General features: G+C 36.5%; 2 protein-coding genes across 4 annotated transcripts; both read right to left on the bottom strand.

Moving 5' to 3' along the window:
- Positions 1 to 7,179: 7,179 nt before the first annotated feature.
- On the bottom strand, positions 7,180 to 8,736 carry LOC125593164 (14-3-3-like protein GF14 lambda). Of its 2 annotated transcripts, none has more exons than XM_048769363.1 (4): positions 8,549 to 8,736; positions 7,768 to 7,944; positions 7,591 to 7,707; positions 7,180 to 7,427 (listed from the first exon to the last, which is right to left on the bottom strand). In XM_048769363.1, exons 1-4 carry the CDS (start codon positions 8,627 to 8,629, stop codon positions 7,407 to 7,409), a joined length of 396 nt encoding a protein of 131 aa, XP_048625320.1. In that variant the 5' UTR covers positions 8,630 to 8,736; the 3' UTR covers positions 7,180 to 7,406. The 2 variants fall into 2 exon arrangements, with proteins under 2 accessions (XP_048625320.1, XP_048625321.1); XM_048769364.1 differs by having other exon boundaries at positions 7,846 to 7,944; positions 8,549 to 8,711.
- Positions 8,737 to 9,859: 1,123 nt separating this feature from the next.
- LOC106403779 (14-3-3-like protein GF14 lambda) lies at positions 9,860 to 12,510 on the bottom strand. 2 transcript variants are annotated; one of them, XM_048769366.1, is made up of 4 exons: positions 12,120 to 12,510; positions 11,906 to 12,028; positions 11,461 to 11,577; positions 9,860 to 11,274 (listed from the first exon to the last, which is right to left on the bottom strand). In XM_048769366.1, exons 1-4 carry the CDS (start codon positions 12,222 to 12,224, stop codon positions 11,254 to 11,256), a joined length of 366 nt encoding a protein of 121 aa, XP_048625323.1. In that variant the 5' UTR covers positions 12,225 to 12,510; the 3' UTR covers positions 9,860 to 11,253. The 2 variants fall into 2 exon arrangements, with proteins under 2 accessions (XP_048625323.1, XP_048625322.1); XM_048769365.1 differs by having other exon boundaries at positions 11,906 to 12,043; positions 12,120 to 12,506.
- Positions 12,511 to 17,995: the final 5,485 nt, after the last annotated feature.

The raw sequence follows: 17,995 nt of genomic DNA, 5'->3' as shown, positions 1-17,995 counted from the left end.
CCCCAAAACAATGAAACCAAGATTTTTGGTATCTGACTTTAATCAATAGAATGTTTGTTTCCAACTTGAACAAGAGGAATGGGTGGATTGTTGGTTTACAACTTGAACCAGAGGTAGAAGAATCAAAATTAGAGTATAAGGATAAAGAGGTTTTCAAGGCTTCATCAAAAGTTTAAGAGATTACAAATTTTTAGAGAACATAGTTTTAGACTTTTTATGATAAGAGTAGACAAATCATCAAAGCTGTGCACACAACTCATCATAAACAATCTATCTATACTAATAAAGTAGAGTATTCTCTCTTCTTAGAGTCCCACATCATCTATAGGAGGGGCAAATCATGCCACTTGTCAAGCCTTTCCCAAAAGCTTTTTCTATCTCGTTTTTCTTCACATCCCATTTAAGGCACACCTCTGCTAGCAAAGTCTTTGTCTTCTCCGTTACCCTCTTTGCGCTGATGAGGATTCCTCTATGGTACGTAACTACATCGCATTGAATCATTTCATTAAGAGCTTACATTAACTTCCTCAGGCCACCTATCCCACTACGTCAATTTAACCCCTCCACATCATCGATTTGATAATCTCTAATTCATGATACTATAAATATGTTATGAAGTCCTCGCCAAATCACAATGCTTCATCCTATTCATTATTAGATTGTTTTTTTACAAAAAAATGGTGTCCTCTATCATGTTCTCGGATTTGAAGGCTGGTCATGCTCCTCAAATGGTGGTTACGCGAGTTCGCTGTTTCTGGGAGGCACGTCAAGAAAGGTGGAGTGCTCATGTGGATTGACATGCTCCTAGCCTCCTCCTGTCCTCCTTGTGAAAAGGTACGCCTACTCATTTCCGTCGCATATCTATTCATATTCTTAACTTCTCACCCTACTTTACTTGACGACGTTCTTCATGTTTCTTCTTATTTACAGTCGGCACTTCTCCAAGGTTCCATCTCTGCACATTGTCTAAACATGTTCAAACATTCTGAAAGAAGATTTTATTTAAGATCTAAGTGGCTTTGATGTCAGTGTCAGAAAGGGCAACAACCACTTTAAGCTTAGAGATTCACCAGTAGCTATTCGATTTACCAACAATACTTTGTTGAACTCACTGTGGGACCACCTCCAAGGCTCCAATACCACTGGAGCTCTTTAGGTTCCATAGTTACGAGCAGCTACAGGCTCTAGCAAACACAAACATTGAGTTTCTCGGTCTATTTCTGATTTTTTTTATTCCAACGAGTTTAGTTCTTTCCGGTTAAAATGATATAAATATACTTTACTTGTGATTTAAGTTATTATTTTTGTATGTTTTGATAGTTTGTGTTTTAGGTTTGCATTTGCAAAAGATATGTATCATGCACTACAAAACAAATCATATTATATCAAACAAATAGTATAAGAAAAATAAATGATATACTAATCTTTGTTAAGCAAGTGAAAATCAATTAAAAAGTATATAGTATTTTTATATACGTGTAAAAATATACAGTTTACTCTAAATTTTAAACAATTTTAATTTTTACTATTGTTTCTGTTATTTTTATTTGAAATCAAAGGTTTAATAAATTAATAAAAAACTTTATTTTTTCATTAATGTAATTATTATACATTTTTAGTGTTTGTTATATTTTTGTTATAAAAATAAGTAACAAAAATACTTTTCACTACAGTTGAAATTCAATACAAAGATTATGAATTATTTTTCATTCTTATATATTTGTTTTGAATGTGTTGATACTTTTTATACATTTTCAAACCTATTGACTTAGATAATGTGAATAATAAATCAATTTACAATTTTGATTTCTTAAGTTAGTTATATAACATAACAATCGAAAATTGATTATTTAAGTATACACACATTTTAAAACTTTTATCAAAATGAAAAAAACATACAAAATATTTAAAGTTTCTTATACATGTTTAAAAATATTTAGTGGCATAGGACATAATTTCATTGTTATTTGAGTTTTTTTTTTAATTTAACAATTGTCATAGTCCTTGATAATATAATTTGGCCAACTTATTAAAATTATAATAAATATGTTATGGTTAATTTCTGATACATCATTTTTATGAAATGGTTGCTTGAAAATCGGAATTATTTTAATGTATATATAAAAATATTATTGTTTTATATTATTTATTTCTTTAATTATTCATCACGTAAAGTCTTCCAACCAATCTACCTTTGTCATTTTTTTTGCTCCCAATCACATAGCTATTCCAAAAAAACATTTTCTTGAGAAGCAAAAACAAGTATGTCTTAATAACATTTAACTTCTTATTAAAACTTTACTTATACTTTATTAAAACTTAGCGAGCTTGATGTATAGATTTTATTATAATTATGTTAATTGAAACATAAATTATTTTAGTATATAGATTGTTGATAATATTATTATTTCACTACTTAACGTCTTCATTCCAACCCACCTTTATCAATTTTTTTGTTCCTATTCAGATAGCTATTTTGATTTTTTTTCCTCGGAACAAAAAGAATAAGATATGTTTTAGTAACATTTCACTCTTTCTCTCAAAACTTAGCGCGCTTATGTAGATGTTTTATCAAGCTTATGTTAAAACTTTTATTTTTTATATTTTCTTATTTTTTTTAATCTTGTAATCAAGATTAGTATGATAATCATACCCTCTTTTTTTTGCTAAAGATAATCATACTATTCAAAAAAGATGAAAGCCTTTTACAAAAAAAAACTTGTAAGACAAAAAAATAACAAACCAATAGGGCACTTTCAAAGAACAGAATCTCACTATAATATATGCTTAGTTCGTTCCACAACAAGTCATAGTTAGATCATAGTAGCAACTGTCTCCATACAGGTGTCAGCTCTTACCTTGTCAGAATCCAAAACTTACTTTGAAGCTTTGATGACAAGTTGATTATTGATATATTGCTTAAGACAAACGGGCATATCGACATCAACCCCACCGATCAGCTCGGTTCTCGTGTCACCAGAGCCGGCTCAACACTGTTAAAGACCTTAGGACGAAAAATATATTTTTTACTCTCTAAAATTATACGTAGATAATGTTTAAATTTTTTTAAAATTTAATCAGTAATATTTTGTAATGAAAATAAAACTATATACATATCAAATAATTTGGGCACTTTTCAATTTTATTTATTATATTTATAATTTTTTATATATATAAATATATTTTTAAAAAAAAATTGGGTCCCTTAATTAGTATTATACGGGGAGACACGGGCTTGGGCCCGGGGCGGTCGCACCGCTTGTCCCCCCTGATAAGCCGGCCCTGGGTGTCACAAGTCTTCCTCACAGTGAAGAAACCTTTGTGTCCACAAACCTCACACCTTGCAGTTAGCTTTGTGACAGAATCATCTATTGGTACAATATCAAGAACATCACCAACTCTTCCTAAATTTTACCAAGAAAGGATCAGTAAAGTTAAAGCTCAACAGAAGATGTTAAAGAATTGAAGTAAAAATGTCAAGTAACACCTTAAATAATCACCATCAACGACTGCAACAATAACAGTGTTGCCATCATCATCAGCGTCTTTGCAACAAAACTCATAAAGATCTCCAGTTCTCTGTTTCGTCAATACCAATCACATCAAGCTGCCAATCATTTTGAAAAAACGCATCTTCAATCCAAATCCTTCACAATAAGACAACAATTACTACCAAAAGGACAAAAGACTTTACTGGTTAGAGCTAAACGCAGCAACTTAACCTCAACGGTGGAAGAACAGGAATCTATTTTAGATCAGAGGAGCTAGCCATTTGAAGGAAATAAGCTTGCTTTGTTGTTTTTACGGTTTCCGAAACTGCAGCCGTTGAGATGAAGCGATTCAAGGCCTGTTGCTTCCTGGAATGGCCCAACACCGCCGTATCTAGCTTCGGTCAGATACATAAACGGTAGCAATTCTGAACAATAACAACGGGAACTTAGAATCTCATAGAAATCGCAAAGAGAGATGAGAAAGAGAGAGAACCATTCGTAGAGAGGATGGTTTTGAGAGGAAAAAAACATATCTTTTTATACCAGTAGAAACAAAGAAGATTAACACACATTAAAGTGTAAATCGTGGCCAAAGGAATTAAAAACATGTTTAATGGGATGGGTCTGGAAGTAGTTTCATTTCGAATGATCGAAAGAAGGCTAAAGGACGTGATCGAAACACCAAGGAATGGAATCCGTGACGCCACAGAAGCAGATGTCTTTCCGAATGGCAGAGATCGAAGAACGATAAGAACCTAAGAACGATAAGAACCTAAGAACGTAACCGGGCCAACGTTAAATTTCAATAACAAAGCCCAAATGAAGATGAAGCCCATAAAATATCCAGACACTTGATAAATTATACGCTGAGTTTCGACCTCATGGGACAGGTGTCGGCTCGACAACGTCCTTGATGACGTGGATGGCGACGTGGATCTCCTGGGAGAGAAAAAAACCCGTTCTTTATATATAAAAATAGACATGTATAGCACGTGGTCTGGTAGTATATTCCATGTTTGATATGAGGAGAGCCCAATGTTCTGATACTTGCTTGTTTATTTTGCGTATTATATTTTAAAATAAAAATGTTTACAAAATCTAGTGTATGTAACTATACACAAAAGTTACGTGTGGTCTGGTGGTATATTCCTTGTTTCTTAACATTGCAGCTCCGGGTTCGACTACCGTTTTGTTTTGCTTTATGTTTTTAACGAGTGGCAGTCTCGTAATTATCTCTTCATTTTCCTATTAGGGTTTTGCCGATTCTGCAATTTTCTTCTGCGGCCGCCATGGATTTTCTTCAAAGAATCTTGAGTTTTTATGGGTTTTAATTGTTGTTTTACATCAAAATTATAGATTTATCAGTTCAAAATCGTGAAAAGCAAACAATTTTTGTGCTACTCCACCTAGTTATCCGATGGATAAGAAATTGCCATGGACAAGAGCTGAACCGCCGGAAAGTCGGACCTCCTCACCGTGTTTTAGAACAGATAGAGATAGAGATAGAGAGAGAGATAGAGAGAGACTGTAAGGGGGGAAATAAAACCTTTGGAATAGGTTAGAGGGTTTAGCTTAGGTTGGATTGTAATTTAGATACTTCATTAAGGATATTACAGTATTTAGCTACATTTTTGTAATTTAAAAATAAAATAAAAAGGCAAATTAGAATAAAGTTTAGGAACACAAGAGACAGTAAAGAGGCTAATTTTTTATGATTGCTGACATGGCATCTGATTAGTTAATTTTTTATGCCACGTGGATACCTCAAGCTATTGAGTATTTATAACTTAAGTATTACTAATCATTGAAACATCCCTTATTCTCTTCGATCTCTCTCTCTCTCGATCATCTTCTTGAGTCTTGACCTCTTCTTTCTCGTTCGTCAATGGCGTTCGCATGGATGAATAGGCAGCTAGGGAAATATCAAACGGCAGTGGCTACCCTTCGCGTTCGTTATCTTGTCGCAGGCGCTATCATCACCGCGACCATGGGAGTAACTCTGCTCTTAAACCTGGGAACTGACTTCGTAACCACCAATTTCAACTTCATCGCACTTCTTGGAGCATTCTATACAGTCGCTGTTTCTGTATTCATAATAATGCATCGCCAGAGTCACCCAAGTCCGCCGCCGCCGCCACAGCCACATCAGTCACCGCCACCACCGCCCGAGTTTCCTAACCTCAAGATATTCTGTAAAGGTGTATATCCCTCTCTGGCGTTAGCATTCTTTATATGCATCGACGATCCGCTTAAGTCGATCGAGACACTTAGTGTCCCAGGTATCTGTTTATGTTGCTATCTCCACATTCTTGTCATCTTAGCCGCACTACGGCGACGAGATGACTACAGGGCTGTTCGTTTGGTTGCCGCCGCCGGCAGCGGCAGCGTCAATATTTTGCGTCAACTCTTGTTCGTTTCGTTGACGGAGGAAGCTGCGTCTGACGCCGCGTCCTGCGGCTAACGCCGATAAAACCTGCGGTCGTGATATAATATGCGGCTGCGGCAGCGTCAGCGTCTGCGAAACGAACAACAACTGTCTTCATTAACGCTGCTGCCGCCTCTGACGCTGCCGCTGACGCTGACGCTGAAACCTGCGGCAACCAAACGAACATGGCTTACGGCATAACCGACGGATGCATCGCGGCTTCCTATGGGTTGATCTTCAATAGCACAAGCTCGTTCTGGATTCGGTTTCTTACTATCATTCCGGTGATAATACTACTAGGATTGAGAAATCTACAATTTGCAATTCCCGTCGAAGAGCCGCATGTCTTGCATCAATTAAACCAGGCGCTAAACCAACAGCTAATCCAGGTTAACCACCAGCTAAACCAGGCACTAAACCAACAGGTAAACCACCGCAGGAGAGTTAATCAACCCCAGGCTTCAAAGTCCTCCTCAAGAAATCACCGCATGATTTGACCTTAGATTTTACAATTTCATAGATATACAAGTTGTAAGTTTTTTTTTTTTTTTTGATAAAAGACAAGTTGTAAGTTGATAAAAAAAAAAAGATATACAAGTTGTAAAGAATGCTATATTCATATGTCTCCTCATTAGATTCTATGATTTTTTATTTTAGTTGAATCATAATTAAAAAAAAAAACTGTTTTTGATTTCTTCTATTTTACGTTTTTTCCCTGTGATTTGTATTAGTTTTTTTTGTTTAATTTCCGAAAGACATAACGCTGTAAACATGTCATTTGTGTGAGTAACAAAATCAAGAAACAAAAATTTAATATCTTTATAGATTGTAACTAATTGTACTAAGGACTCTTCCAGCCTCTAAAATGGAGTATATTTTAAATTAAGCTGAAAATGGTCTTATGAGAGACATTCACAGGTTTATAGCTGCAACATATCGCAATAACAAATAATAATGAACACTGCTATAGAATCTCAATATTGAAGAAGCTCCAATGTGAATCCCATTTGCCTGAACTTTTTTAAAAACGTGTGAACGAGCACCAGCTTTTAACAGCCCCAAAACTTCTACTACGTTTTTCTTCTATAACCCATAAAGAAAAGTAATCCTGAGAGGCTCATTGATGCTATTGTATACTCACCCCAAAAACTAGGTACCAAAAACAATGAAACCATGAGTTTTGGTATCCAACTTGAATCATAGGAATCAATAGAATGTTTGTTTCCATCTTGAACCAGAGGTAGAAGAATCAAAATTCGAGTATAAGGATAAAAGAGTTTTTCAAGGCTTCATCAAAGTCTTAAGAGATTACAATTTTTTAGAGAACACAGTTTTAGACTTTTATGATAATAGTAGACAAATCATCAAAAGCTGTGCACATAACTCATCATAAACAATTGAAAATAATATATTTTTCAAGCCAATGTTATGAGGATTTTGAGATCGGAAAAATGGCAGCATAAGTCTCTCCCTTTTTCCATCAAAGATCCTCAGGCCTCGTCCATCTGCTCCTGAACACAGAATATTAATGATTCAGTACACAGAGTTTTTCTATGTATCTATTGTGATGCATCTGATCACGGATATATCAAGCAAGCACGGTTCGATTTATGATTGAAAGAACAGCTTTAAGATGACTTTGAAAGTAAGAAATGTAGAAGGGGAGTAAGTAACCTGCATATCGGAGGTCCGGAGGGTAAGATTGTCCCTGAGCAACTGCATAATGAGAGCGCTGTCTTTGTAGGATTCTTCTCCCAGTGTGTCAAGCTCAGCTATCGCTTCTTCAAATGCCTACATGTTAATCAAGTATCAAGTCCCAAGCAATGATAAAATCTTATCCCTTATACATACTGAGGTAGGAGTTGTGGTATAAGCAGAATGAGACATTAGTCCTAATATAAACAACAACATAGATCTTGGCCATGTTACAAGCTTTGTCTGAAGAATTGAGGAACTCATGGTAGAACACTGAGAAGTTGAGGGCAAGACAATTGGATGAGTAGGCGCGTTATCAGCAGCGGCGATATCCTTCACAAAACAAAACATTTACACCGAAAGAGAGACACATCAGTTCGGTTTGGTCCCAAATAAATGAAATGAACAATCTGGAGAAAGCAAATGTAACTCTTTTAACACGAAAAGCAAACAAAATTATCAGCACAGTAGCAGCTCCATTCCAGTCAAGGCAATTTCTAGATCAGGAAAGACTTTACTAGATTCAGAAGATATTCCCAAACTCGGAAACAGAGTTGCGAACAAAAATAGTAGAGAAGATGCTGAATCGAAACATCAATCCACGAATTTCATTCTAGCTCCATAAAACATGCATCAACGATTTCCAAAGATCATTGTTACTAGCATGTCAACTCGGGTGAGAGTAACGGATATCAAAGATGTAAATTTCCAAAGATCATTTTTAATAAAAACATCTCAATAATTTCCACTAAATTCTAATCATCTAAACCGAGAAATACAAACATAGAAACAACAAATTTGATCCATTTTCGAAAGATAAGAAGGCGTATTAATATTTGATTGCACTTGACCAGGATAGATAAGAAGATAAGGGATTGTTGACAAAAAAAGAAGCCTAAATGCGCACAAAGTTAAACAAAGACCACTAAGGGTTTACTCTATAAAAGGGATGATTCATCTTTAGTGGTCTATTAGATGGCTGCCTCAACAACTTCTGGACTATCAAGCCGGCACTCATGAGTTTTTTCAAACTTGTTAAGATGAGAGATAAAATGCATGAATGGATCAAGTTGCGAATCTGTAATGGAGCAACAGCAAGGTTTTGGATAGATAATAAAATAATAATATTTTTAAAACTTTCGTGTAAATATATAGTTCCATTAAAATCATAAATTAATAATCTATCTATATATTGTTTTTATAAAAATACAAATTAAACATTATATTGTTTTTTTATATTGACAATGAAAATACCTTGATTTTTCTTAATATTTCAATATATTTTGATAATATTTAGTGAAATTATATTGAAAACCAAATAACAATTTTATGAAACATAAAAATATAGACCAAATAAGATAATAAAACACTATAAAAGTCAAATTTCTAAAATTTAAATAATTTATACACAGTAAAATCAAATATTTTCTTATTTTATAAATAAAAATATTTAAAAATAGAAAATAATCTAAAAAAAAACTTTTGTAAATTAATATCTCTATAAATTAATCAATACTATTAAAAGGGAAGGAGTCTTAAAATATCTACCTATGAAAATTGTTTGGACCCTTTTATTTAACTCATTATTTTTTTGTCTTACTTTAAATTTAGACTAACAATATGTTACCATATATTTCTCTAACAATAATTTATTCAATTCTTTTATTTATTCAAATCTCACCCCTAAATCCTAATCATTACTATTACTATATTTACTATTTTGATTTTTAATCTAAAAACATTGAAACTAATGTTTTATATTATCATTTTTATCATATAATATATGATTTAAAGCAATAGAAGTTATACGACATATATGTGTACATTCTAACTTCCTCTTTCCTTTATAATAAAGTAAGCATATCATATATAAATTTTCCCCTAAAATCTCATATCATTTATTAAAATTTTAACCGTTTATAGTTTGGTAGATATTTTCATATTTTAAAATGAGTTTTCTGAATAGTCATGTTACCTTAAAATTGTGTATTAATATGGAATTTTCCCAAATAAAAAAAAGACGTAGTTATCAAAAACTTTTTCTTTGAACTAACAAACTTTGATCGAGTCCAAATCCAAAAAAAAATATTTTGAACTTATCAAAAGATTTGATATGTTATCAGTCAGATATTTTTAACAAACTAACCTCATCATTGGTCATACTAGGTTTGGACTCGATCCCCTATATATATTACAAGAAGCCCTAAGTCTCATCAGTCAAATCAGAAAAAAAAAAAAAAAAGATATGAGAAACAAAAGTAAACACCCCAAGAAATCTCATCACTCGAGAAAAAAACCTGAGAAAAAAGAGAAGACAGATATGGAAACCATTAAATACCCTTGTGTGATGACAGAGGCTTGGGAAAAATTGGAGAAAGAGAGATTAATGGGTTATCGTGTATTCACTCGTGGGATTTGGTATGCTTTAACAATTTTCTCAATCCTTGGCTTGCTCTTCTTATCAGGAGGAAGAGTGGTTTTGTTCTCTCCTGTCACAATTTTCTTTGCAGTCATGCTACTCAAGTGTTTATTTTTCGACGATGGCTATCCAGATCCAACCACAACTCCGGTACTAAAAAACCTCAGATTTGTAACATCTTTGATTGTGTTACCTATCATGTTTTATGTTCCTTTCAATTACCCTACCGTGGATGTCTTCGTTTCAATCTTTTCGTTTCTCGCCGGAGGAGTCTCCATCTATCACCTCACTAGCACGATTGACATTGGACATGGTCTCCTCATTCTCTTTCTTTGTTTTACTAATGGTCTTTTAGCCATCGACTTTGCTGGTCAAAGCTTCCACCCAGGCGCTGGCGTTTATACTATTGGTTTCTTCCAATACATTGTCTACGTTTACAATTTCGAGTTTCTAGCTAAGGTAGTCTAGTCTCAGTAGATTCTATGATATTTTATTTTAGTTGAACCATAATAAAAAAAAAAACGTTTCTATTTCTTCTATTTTACGTTTTTTCCCTGTGATTTGTATTAGTTTTTTTTTGGTTTGATTTCCGAAAGACATAACGTTGTAAACATGTCATTTGTGTGAGTAACAAAATCAAGAAACAAAAATTTAATATCTTTATAGATTATAAACTAATTGTACTCAGGACTCTTCCAGCCTCTAATAGAAAGCAAAGCTGCAAACAAATGGAGCATATTTTAAATTAAGCTGAAATGGAGTATATTTTAAATTAAGCTGAAAATGATCTTATGAGAGACATTTACAGGTTTATAGCTGCAACAAATCGCAATAACAAATAATAACACTGCTATAGAATCTCAATATTGAAGAAGCTCCAATGTGAAACCCACACTTCTCCTTGGAATTGTAGTCGTTAAGTTGAAGTTTAATTCTATCTGATACTCAGAGACCAAAACCTTGAGGGACAGAGTTTCAATTCCATTTGACTGAACTTTGTAAAACACTTGTGAAAGAGCACCAGTTGGTTTCCAACTTTAGAGAACATAGTTTTAGACTTTTATGATAAGAGTAGACAAATCATCAAGCTGTGCACATAACTCATCATAAACAATTAAAAATAATATTTTTCAAGCCATCAATGTTACGAGGATTTTTAGATCGGAATCTGGTAGCGGAAACATGGCAGCATAACTCTCTCTCCCTTTTTCCATCAAAGATCCTCAGGCCTCGTCCATCTGCTCCTGAACAAAATAATATTAATGATTCAGCACACAGTTTCTCTACGTAATTTGATGTATCTATTGTGATGCATCTGATCACGGATATATCAAGCAAGCACGGTTCAATTTTATGATTGAAAAAAAAAACAGCTTTAAAATGACTTTTGAAAGTAAGAGTAGAAAGAGAGGTGAAGGGGAGTAGGTAACCTGCATATCGGAGGTCCAGAGGGTAAGATTGTCCCTGAGCAACTGCATAATGAGAGTGCTGTCTTTGTAGGATTCTTCTCCCAGTGTGTCAAGCTCAGCTATCGCTTCTTCAAATGCCTACATGTCAATCAAACATCAAAATTTAAAATTTTCCCCGATAAAACCTGTTTTGTAACTAAGCCCCCCTGAAACATACTAAACAAGAAGTTCTGTTTTTAAGCAGAATGCGACATTAGTCATAATATGGACATCGCAGCGTCTGTGATTCTTAAAGAAAAAAAAAAAGGTACTTTATTCTTAAAAAGCGTATTCAAATTGATCTAAATTGAATAACAATGGATCCAAAACCTTTTTTCCAACAACTATCTTAGGAAAAATAAAGGAATAAAGTCAACCAGTGGTCAAACTCAGGAAATGACTTGTAAGAAATGAAAAGGAGTAACACCTGTTTGGCCACGTTACAAGCTTTGTCGGAAGAACTGAGGATCTCATAGTAAAACACAGAGAAATTGAGAGCAAGCCCAAGCCTTATCGGATGAGTAGGCGCCATATCCGCCGCTGCAATATCCTTCAAAACAAAACACTTAGACACAATCAGTTCAGTTTTGGTCCCAAAAGAAAACAATCTGTAAGTAACTAATCACTAGATTTATTATTACCTGAGCAGCCTTGTAAGCAACCATAGTATCTTCAGCAGCACCTTTCATCTCCTCACCAGACTTAAACTCCGCCATGTACCTATGGTAATCCCCCTTCATCTTCATGTAAAACACCTTCGACTCGCTCCCCGCCGCTGCCGGGATCAGGTGCTCATCGAGGAGCTTGAGGATCCCCGAGCAGACCGAGGAGAGTTCCGCCTCCACCTTGGATCTGTAGTCCTTCACGAGCGCCGCGTGCTCCTCGTTCTTCCTGCTCTCTTCCTTCTGCTCAATCGACGACACGATCCTCAACGCGGCGCGCAAAGATCCGATCACGTTCTTGTACGCGACCGAGAGGAGGTTGCGCTCCTCCACGATGAGCTCCGACGACGATGGTGTTAGTTTATTTGATTAAGCATTTCATTGTTTGAATAAGGCTCTAGTTTATAGGAGTAGTAGTTGTTGAATTGTTCTAATCTGTTTCAAGTTAGTAGAAAATCCTCCGAGAATGTAGGAGGTGGATTAGTGTTTCAGTTGCTTCTTGTGATGGCTATTTAAGTGCCTTATGAATAAGATCAGAGTACGCTTTGGTTCCAAGACCTTTTGTTCTATAGTTAACATCTGGTATCATAGCAAAATTCCTATTCTGAGAGTTGTGAGTTTACTTGTTTACAGATCAGAGAGTAAGTAAACATGGCAAGCGATGGAGACATGAAAGTGGTGACGACGATCCCAAAGTTTGATGGAAATTTCGAACATTGGAGTATGTTGATGGAGAATCTCATACGATCCAAGGAGTGGTGGGATCTGATAGAGGAAGACTATGTTGAGCCAGCCAGAGGAGTGGTTCTTAATGGAGCACAAAGGCAAGAGTTAGCCGAGAAGAAACTCAAAGACTTGAAGGTGGAGAATTATCCGTTTCAAGCGATTGATAAGTCCATCCTCAAGACGATAATTCAGAAAGATACTGCCAAGCAAATGTGGGATTCCCTGAAAACGAAATATCAGGGAAATGAGGTGTGAAGAGAGCTCAACTTCAACGCTTAAGGAGAGAGTTTGAGGTTCTGGAGATGAAGGAAGCTGAAACCATCACAGAGTACTTTGGAAGGGTTTTGCTGGTAGCAACGGACATCAGGAACACTGGAGAGGACATGCCAGATAACAAGATCGTGGAGAAGATCCTGCGAACACTATCCGAGAAGTTCACCTACATTGTTTGCTCAATTGAGGAGTCTAAAGACATTGAGAGTCTTACGGTGGATGCGTTGCAGAGTTCACTGTTGTGTCACGAGCAAAACACAGTGAAGCACTCAAAGGGAGCCAACAGCAATGATAACGTCTTGAAAGTAACCTCAGAACTCAATGATTGGAGTGGAGTTCGTGGAAGAAGAGGAAGAGGAGGAACGTTCCGAGGTAGAGGTAGAGGTCGCGGGAGACAAAGCTACAACAAGGACCTGATAGAGTGCTTCAAGTGTCACAAGCTGGGTCATTATCAGTTTGAATGTCCTGAAGCAGAGAAGCATGCGAACTATGCAGAGTTTGATGAACAGGAAGAAGAACTCCTACTTATGGCCTATGTGGAGAGACAAGGATCGAAGAGAGAAGATGTGTGGTTCCTAGGCAGCGGATGCAGCAATCACATGACTGGTAATAAGAGATGGTTCTGTGAGATAGATGAAGCCTTTCGTCACTCAGTAAAACTTGGGAATGGAGCTCGAATGGTAGTACAAGGAAAAGGCGTCATAAAGATCAAGGTGAAGGGTATGATTCAAGTCATACAAGACGTCTACTATGTTCCAGAGCTCAGTAACAACCTTTTGAGCATAGGACAGTTGCAGGAGAGAAGTCTCGCAATTCTCATTCGAGATAACATCTGCAAGATCTATCACTCAAGCAAGGGACTCATCATTGAAACCTCAAGCACAAATCGTATGTTCATAATTCTTGCGGAAGGAGTAGAAGCTGAGCCTTGTTTCCAGATAGAAGATGTTGGGGATGCGCACCTATGGCACTGCAGATTTGCGCATCTAAGCTACAGCAGCTTACACACCTTGAGTCATAAGAAGATGGTCAGAGGACTTCCATTCACCGAGACAACCAAGAGAGTATGCGAAAACTGTCTTGTGGGGAAGCAGAAGAGAGGGTCATTCCCTAAGAAAAGTTCATGGAGAGCAACAAGGAACTTGCAGCTGATTCATGCCGACATTTGTGGGCCAATAACACCTGAATCACTTGGCCACAAAAGGTATGTTCTCACGTTCATTGATGATCACAGTAGGAAGATGTGGAGCTACATCATTGCAAAGAAGTCAGAGGCTTTTGAATCATTCAAGAACTTCAAAGCTAGTGTAAAAAAGGAATCTGGTTTGTTGCTTTGCGGGTTAAGGACTGATCGAGGTGGTGAGTTCTGCTCCAAAGAGTTCGATGACTACTGCAAGACTCATGGGATCAAACGCCAATTGACTGCAGCTTACACTCCACAACAAAATGTCATAGCAGAGAGAAGAAATCAGACTATCATGAACCTTGTTAGAAGCGCACTTACAGAGAAGAAAATGCCAAAGGAGTTCTAGGCTGAAGGAGTTAGATGGATCACATATGTCTTAAACCGAAGTCCCACCACAGCTTTGAAAGATCAGACGCCAGAAGAAGTTTGGAGTGGAATCAAACCAGATGTGAAACACTTCAAAGTGTTTGGATGCGTTGGACACGTCCACATACCAGAAGCAAAGAGAACCAAACTTGATGACAAAAGCTGTAAGTGCATCTTTCTTGGTGTGAGTGAAGAATCAAAGGCATATCGCATGTACAATCCCACTTCAAAGAAAATAATGGTGAGCAGAGATGTTGTTTTCGAAGAAACAAGGAACTGGGATTGGGGAAAGAATGGTGTGGAGACTGAGGATTCTGCTCCTACAGTACTTACTTGGGAAAATGATGGCGATGATACACTTGGAGAAGAAGATGTCTTAAATGGAGAAGACACAAACGAGAATGGAGACTCAGGAGATGAGGCAGAGGTAGTGACACCAACCGCTGAAAATGAAGAAGAGATCACAGAACCAGCCAGGCCAAAACGTGACAGCAGACGGCCTGCGTACTTAGAAGATTATGAGTGTGGAGGAGCCATAGCTCACTACGTTGACATCATGGCACTTCAGGTGATAACTGCAGTTGGAGATCCTTTAAACTTTGAAGAAGCAGTAGCATACAGTGCTTGGAGAGAAGCCATGAATGCTGAAATGGAATCGATTGAGAGGAACCAAACTTGGGAGCTAGTAGATCAACCTGAAGGAACAAACATCATTGGGGTCAAATGGGTTTTCAAGACAAAGTATAATGAGCATGGTGAGCTTGACAAACACAAAGCGAGGTTGGTTGCCAAGGGGTATGCTCAGAGGTTTGGTGTTGACTACAATGAAGTTTATGCACCAGTGGCGAGATGGGATACCATTCGAATCATCATAGCAATTGCAGCGTATCAGAACTGGAACATCTATCAGCTAGATGTGAAAAGTGCATTCCTGCATGGGGAGTTGCAGGAGAATGTATACGTTGATCAGCCACAAGGGTTTGAGAAGAGAGGAAGTGAAGAGAAGGTCTACAGGTTGAAAAAGACCCTCTATGGATTAAAGCAAGCTCCACGGGCCTGGTTTAGCAAGATAGAGAGTTACATCATCAGGGAAGGATTTAAGAAAAATGACTCAGAGCACACGCTATTTGTCAAAACAGAGAAGGAAGGTCAGATCCTCATCGTTAGCTTATATGTTGACGACTTGATCTTTACAGGAAACTGTGTGAAGCTGATTAATGGGTTCAAGGAGTCGATGAAGAGGAACTTTGACATGACGGATCTAGGCAAGATGAGATACTTCTTGGGTGTTGAAATACTGCAGAGAGACGAAGGTATCTACATTTGCCAAAGAAAGTTTGCTAAGGAAGTGTTAGAAAGGTTTGAGATGAGCTTGTGCAATGGAGTAAACAACCCCATTGTTCCAGGAGTCAAGCTTTCAAAGAAAGGAGGAGGAGCAACGCTTGATACGACTCTCTACAAGGAAATGATCGGAAGCTTGATGTACCTCACTGTCACTAGACCAGACTTGACGTTTGTGGTGGATCTTGCGAGTCGATATATGGAGAATCCCACGGAGGCTCATTTTCAGGTCATCAAACGAGTTCTAAGGTATGTAAAGAACACTACAGATCTTGGTATTATGTACAAGCGAGGAGGAGGAAAAGGGTTCCAGGCTTTTACGGACAGTGACTATGCCGGAGATTTGGATGATCGGAAAAGTACCTCTGGTTATGTGTTCTTACTAGCTGGAGGAGCAGTATCATGGAGCTCAAAGAAGCAATCGATTGTAGCTCTATCCACTACGGAGGCTGAATACATAGCAGCTGTGTCGTGTGCTACACAAGGAGTTTGGATGGCAAGAGTGCTTGGAAAGATAGGTCAGAGTCTTGAAGATTGTATCACTATAAAATGTGATAACAGTTCAACCATTCAGCTGTCAAAGAATCCAATTCATCATGGACGGAGCAAACACATTGAGGTTCGGTTTCATTACTTAAGGGAGCTAACAGGAGAAGGAAAAGTGAAGCTTATTCATTGTGGAACTCAAGATCAGGTCGCAGACATCATGACCAAACCGTTGAAGTTGGAGACATTTGAGAAACTGAAGAGGATGCTTGGTCTCGTTGAGACACCGAAGTGAGACACCTAAGTAAACTGTTCTTGCTTATAGCAAATAGTTTAGGGAAGGAATTTGTTAGTTTATTTGATTAAGCATTTCATTGTTTGAATAAGGCTCCTAGTTTATAGGAGTAGTAGTTGTTGAATCGTTCTAATCTGTTTCAAGTTAGTAGAAAATCCTCCGAGAATGTAGGAGGTGGAGTAGTGTTTCAGTTGCTTCTTGTAATGGCTATTTAAGTGCCTTATGAATAAGATCAGAGTACGCTTTGGTTCCAAGACCTTTTGTTCTATAGTTAACAGATGGAGCGGCGGATGTGACGAGCTGCTCCATGAACTAGACCATCTCCTCGTAACGCTCCGCCTGCTCGGCGAGCTTCGCCATGTACACGTACTGGTCTCTGCCTAGTGTCGCCGCCATTGGAGAGAGAATGTGAGATTTTTTTTTATTTTATTTATTTTTTTTGGATTTTTTTTTTTTTAAGAAAATGGAAAAAGAAAGGGAGAAGAAGAATAAAGAGAAAAAATAATATTTTCCACCCGCACGTTGTTTTAGTCTCCAGTATACGATTTCGTTTTTGTTCATAAACTTTCGTAAAGTTAGGCGCGTGCAGTATGTAGGGCCTTTGTATGGGCGTTATGAAGCTAAATACAAAAGTTAGGTTGATTATCACTTGAATTCCTGAACTATATTAGACATTTTTATCTTTTACAATTCCAAACAGAAAGTGATTAGATTAAATTTTTTTCAATTTTGTTGTGAGTGCCATTAATTCTTTTAGATATACTAGACATTTTGCCCGGGCTACGCCCGGGACTATATACAAATAACATATATTTTATATGTATATTACAATATATTACATCTATGTTATAAAATATAAATAATAAATTGAATTAAAATGAGTAAAACTTACAATTTGTTGTCTTCTACTATCTAAAATATGTATGGGATATTGAACAATGTGAAATTAATAAAGAATTTTTTAAACCTAAGTTATTCTCAAAAATATTTTTACATATTTAGTTTATTATAAAATATATTATTAATCTCAACATGACATATTTTTTTCGTTATATGTGTTATTTATATCATGTGTATGTTTTTATATGTCTCTTATTTAATATTTTATAATATTCACTGAAAATATGTGATTCTAGAGGAAGACTATGTATTTTATGTATTTTAGATTATAAAAAAGTTTAA

Source organism: Brassica napus, chromosome C9 (assembly GCF_020379485.1).
Source record: "Brassica napus cultivar Da-Ae chromosome C9, Da-Ae, whole genome shotgun sequence".
In the NCBI taxonomy this organism is placed as follows: domain Eukaryota; kingdom Viridiplantae; phylum Streptophyta; class Magnoliopsida; order Brassicales; family Brassicaceae; genus Brassica; species Brassica napus.
The sequence above is the reverse complement of the archived record's forward strand: the minus strand, read 5'-3'. Positions and strand labels throughout refer to the sequence as shown.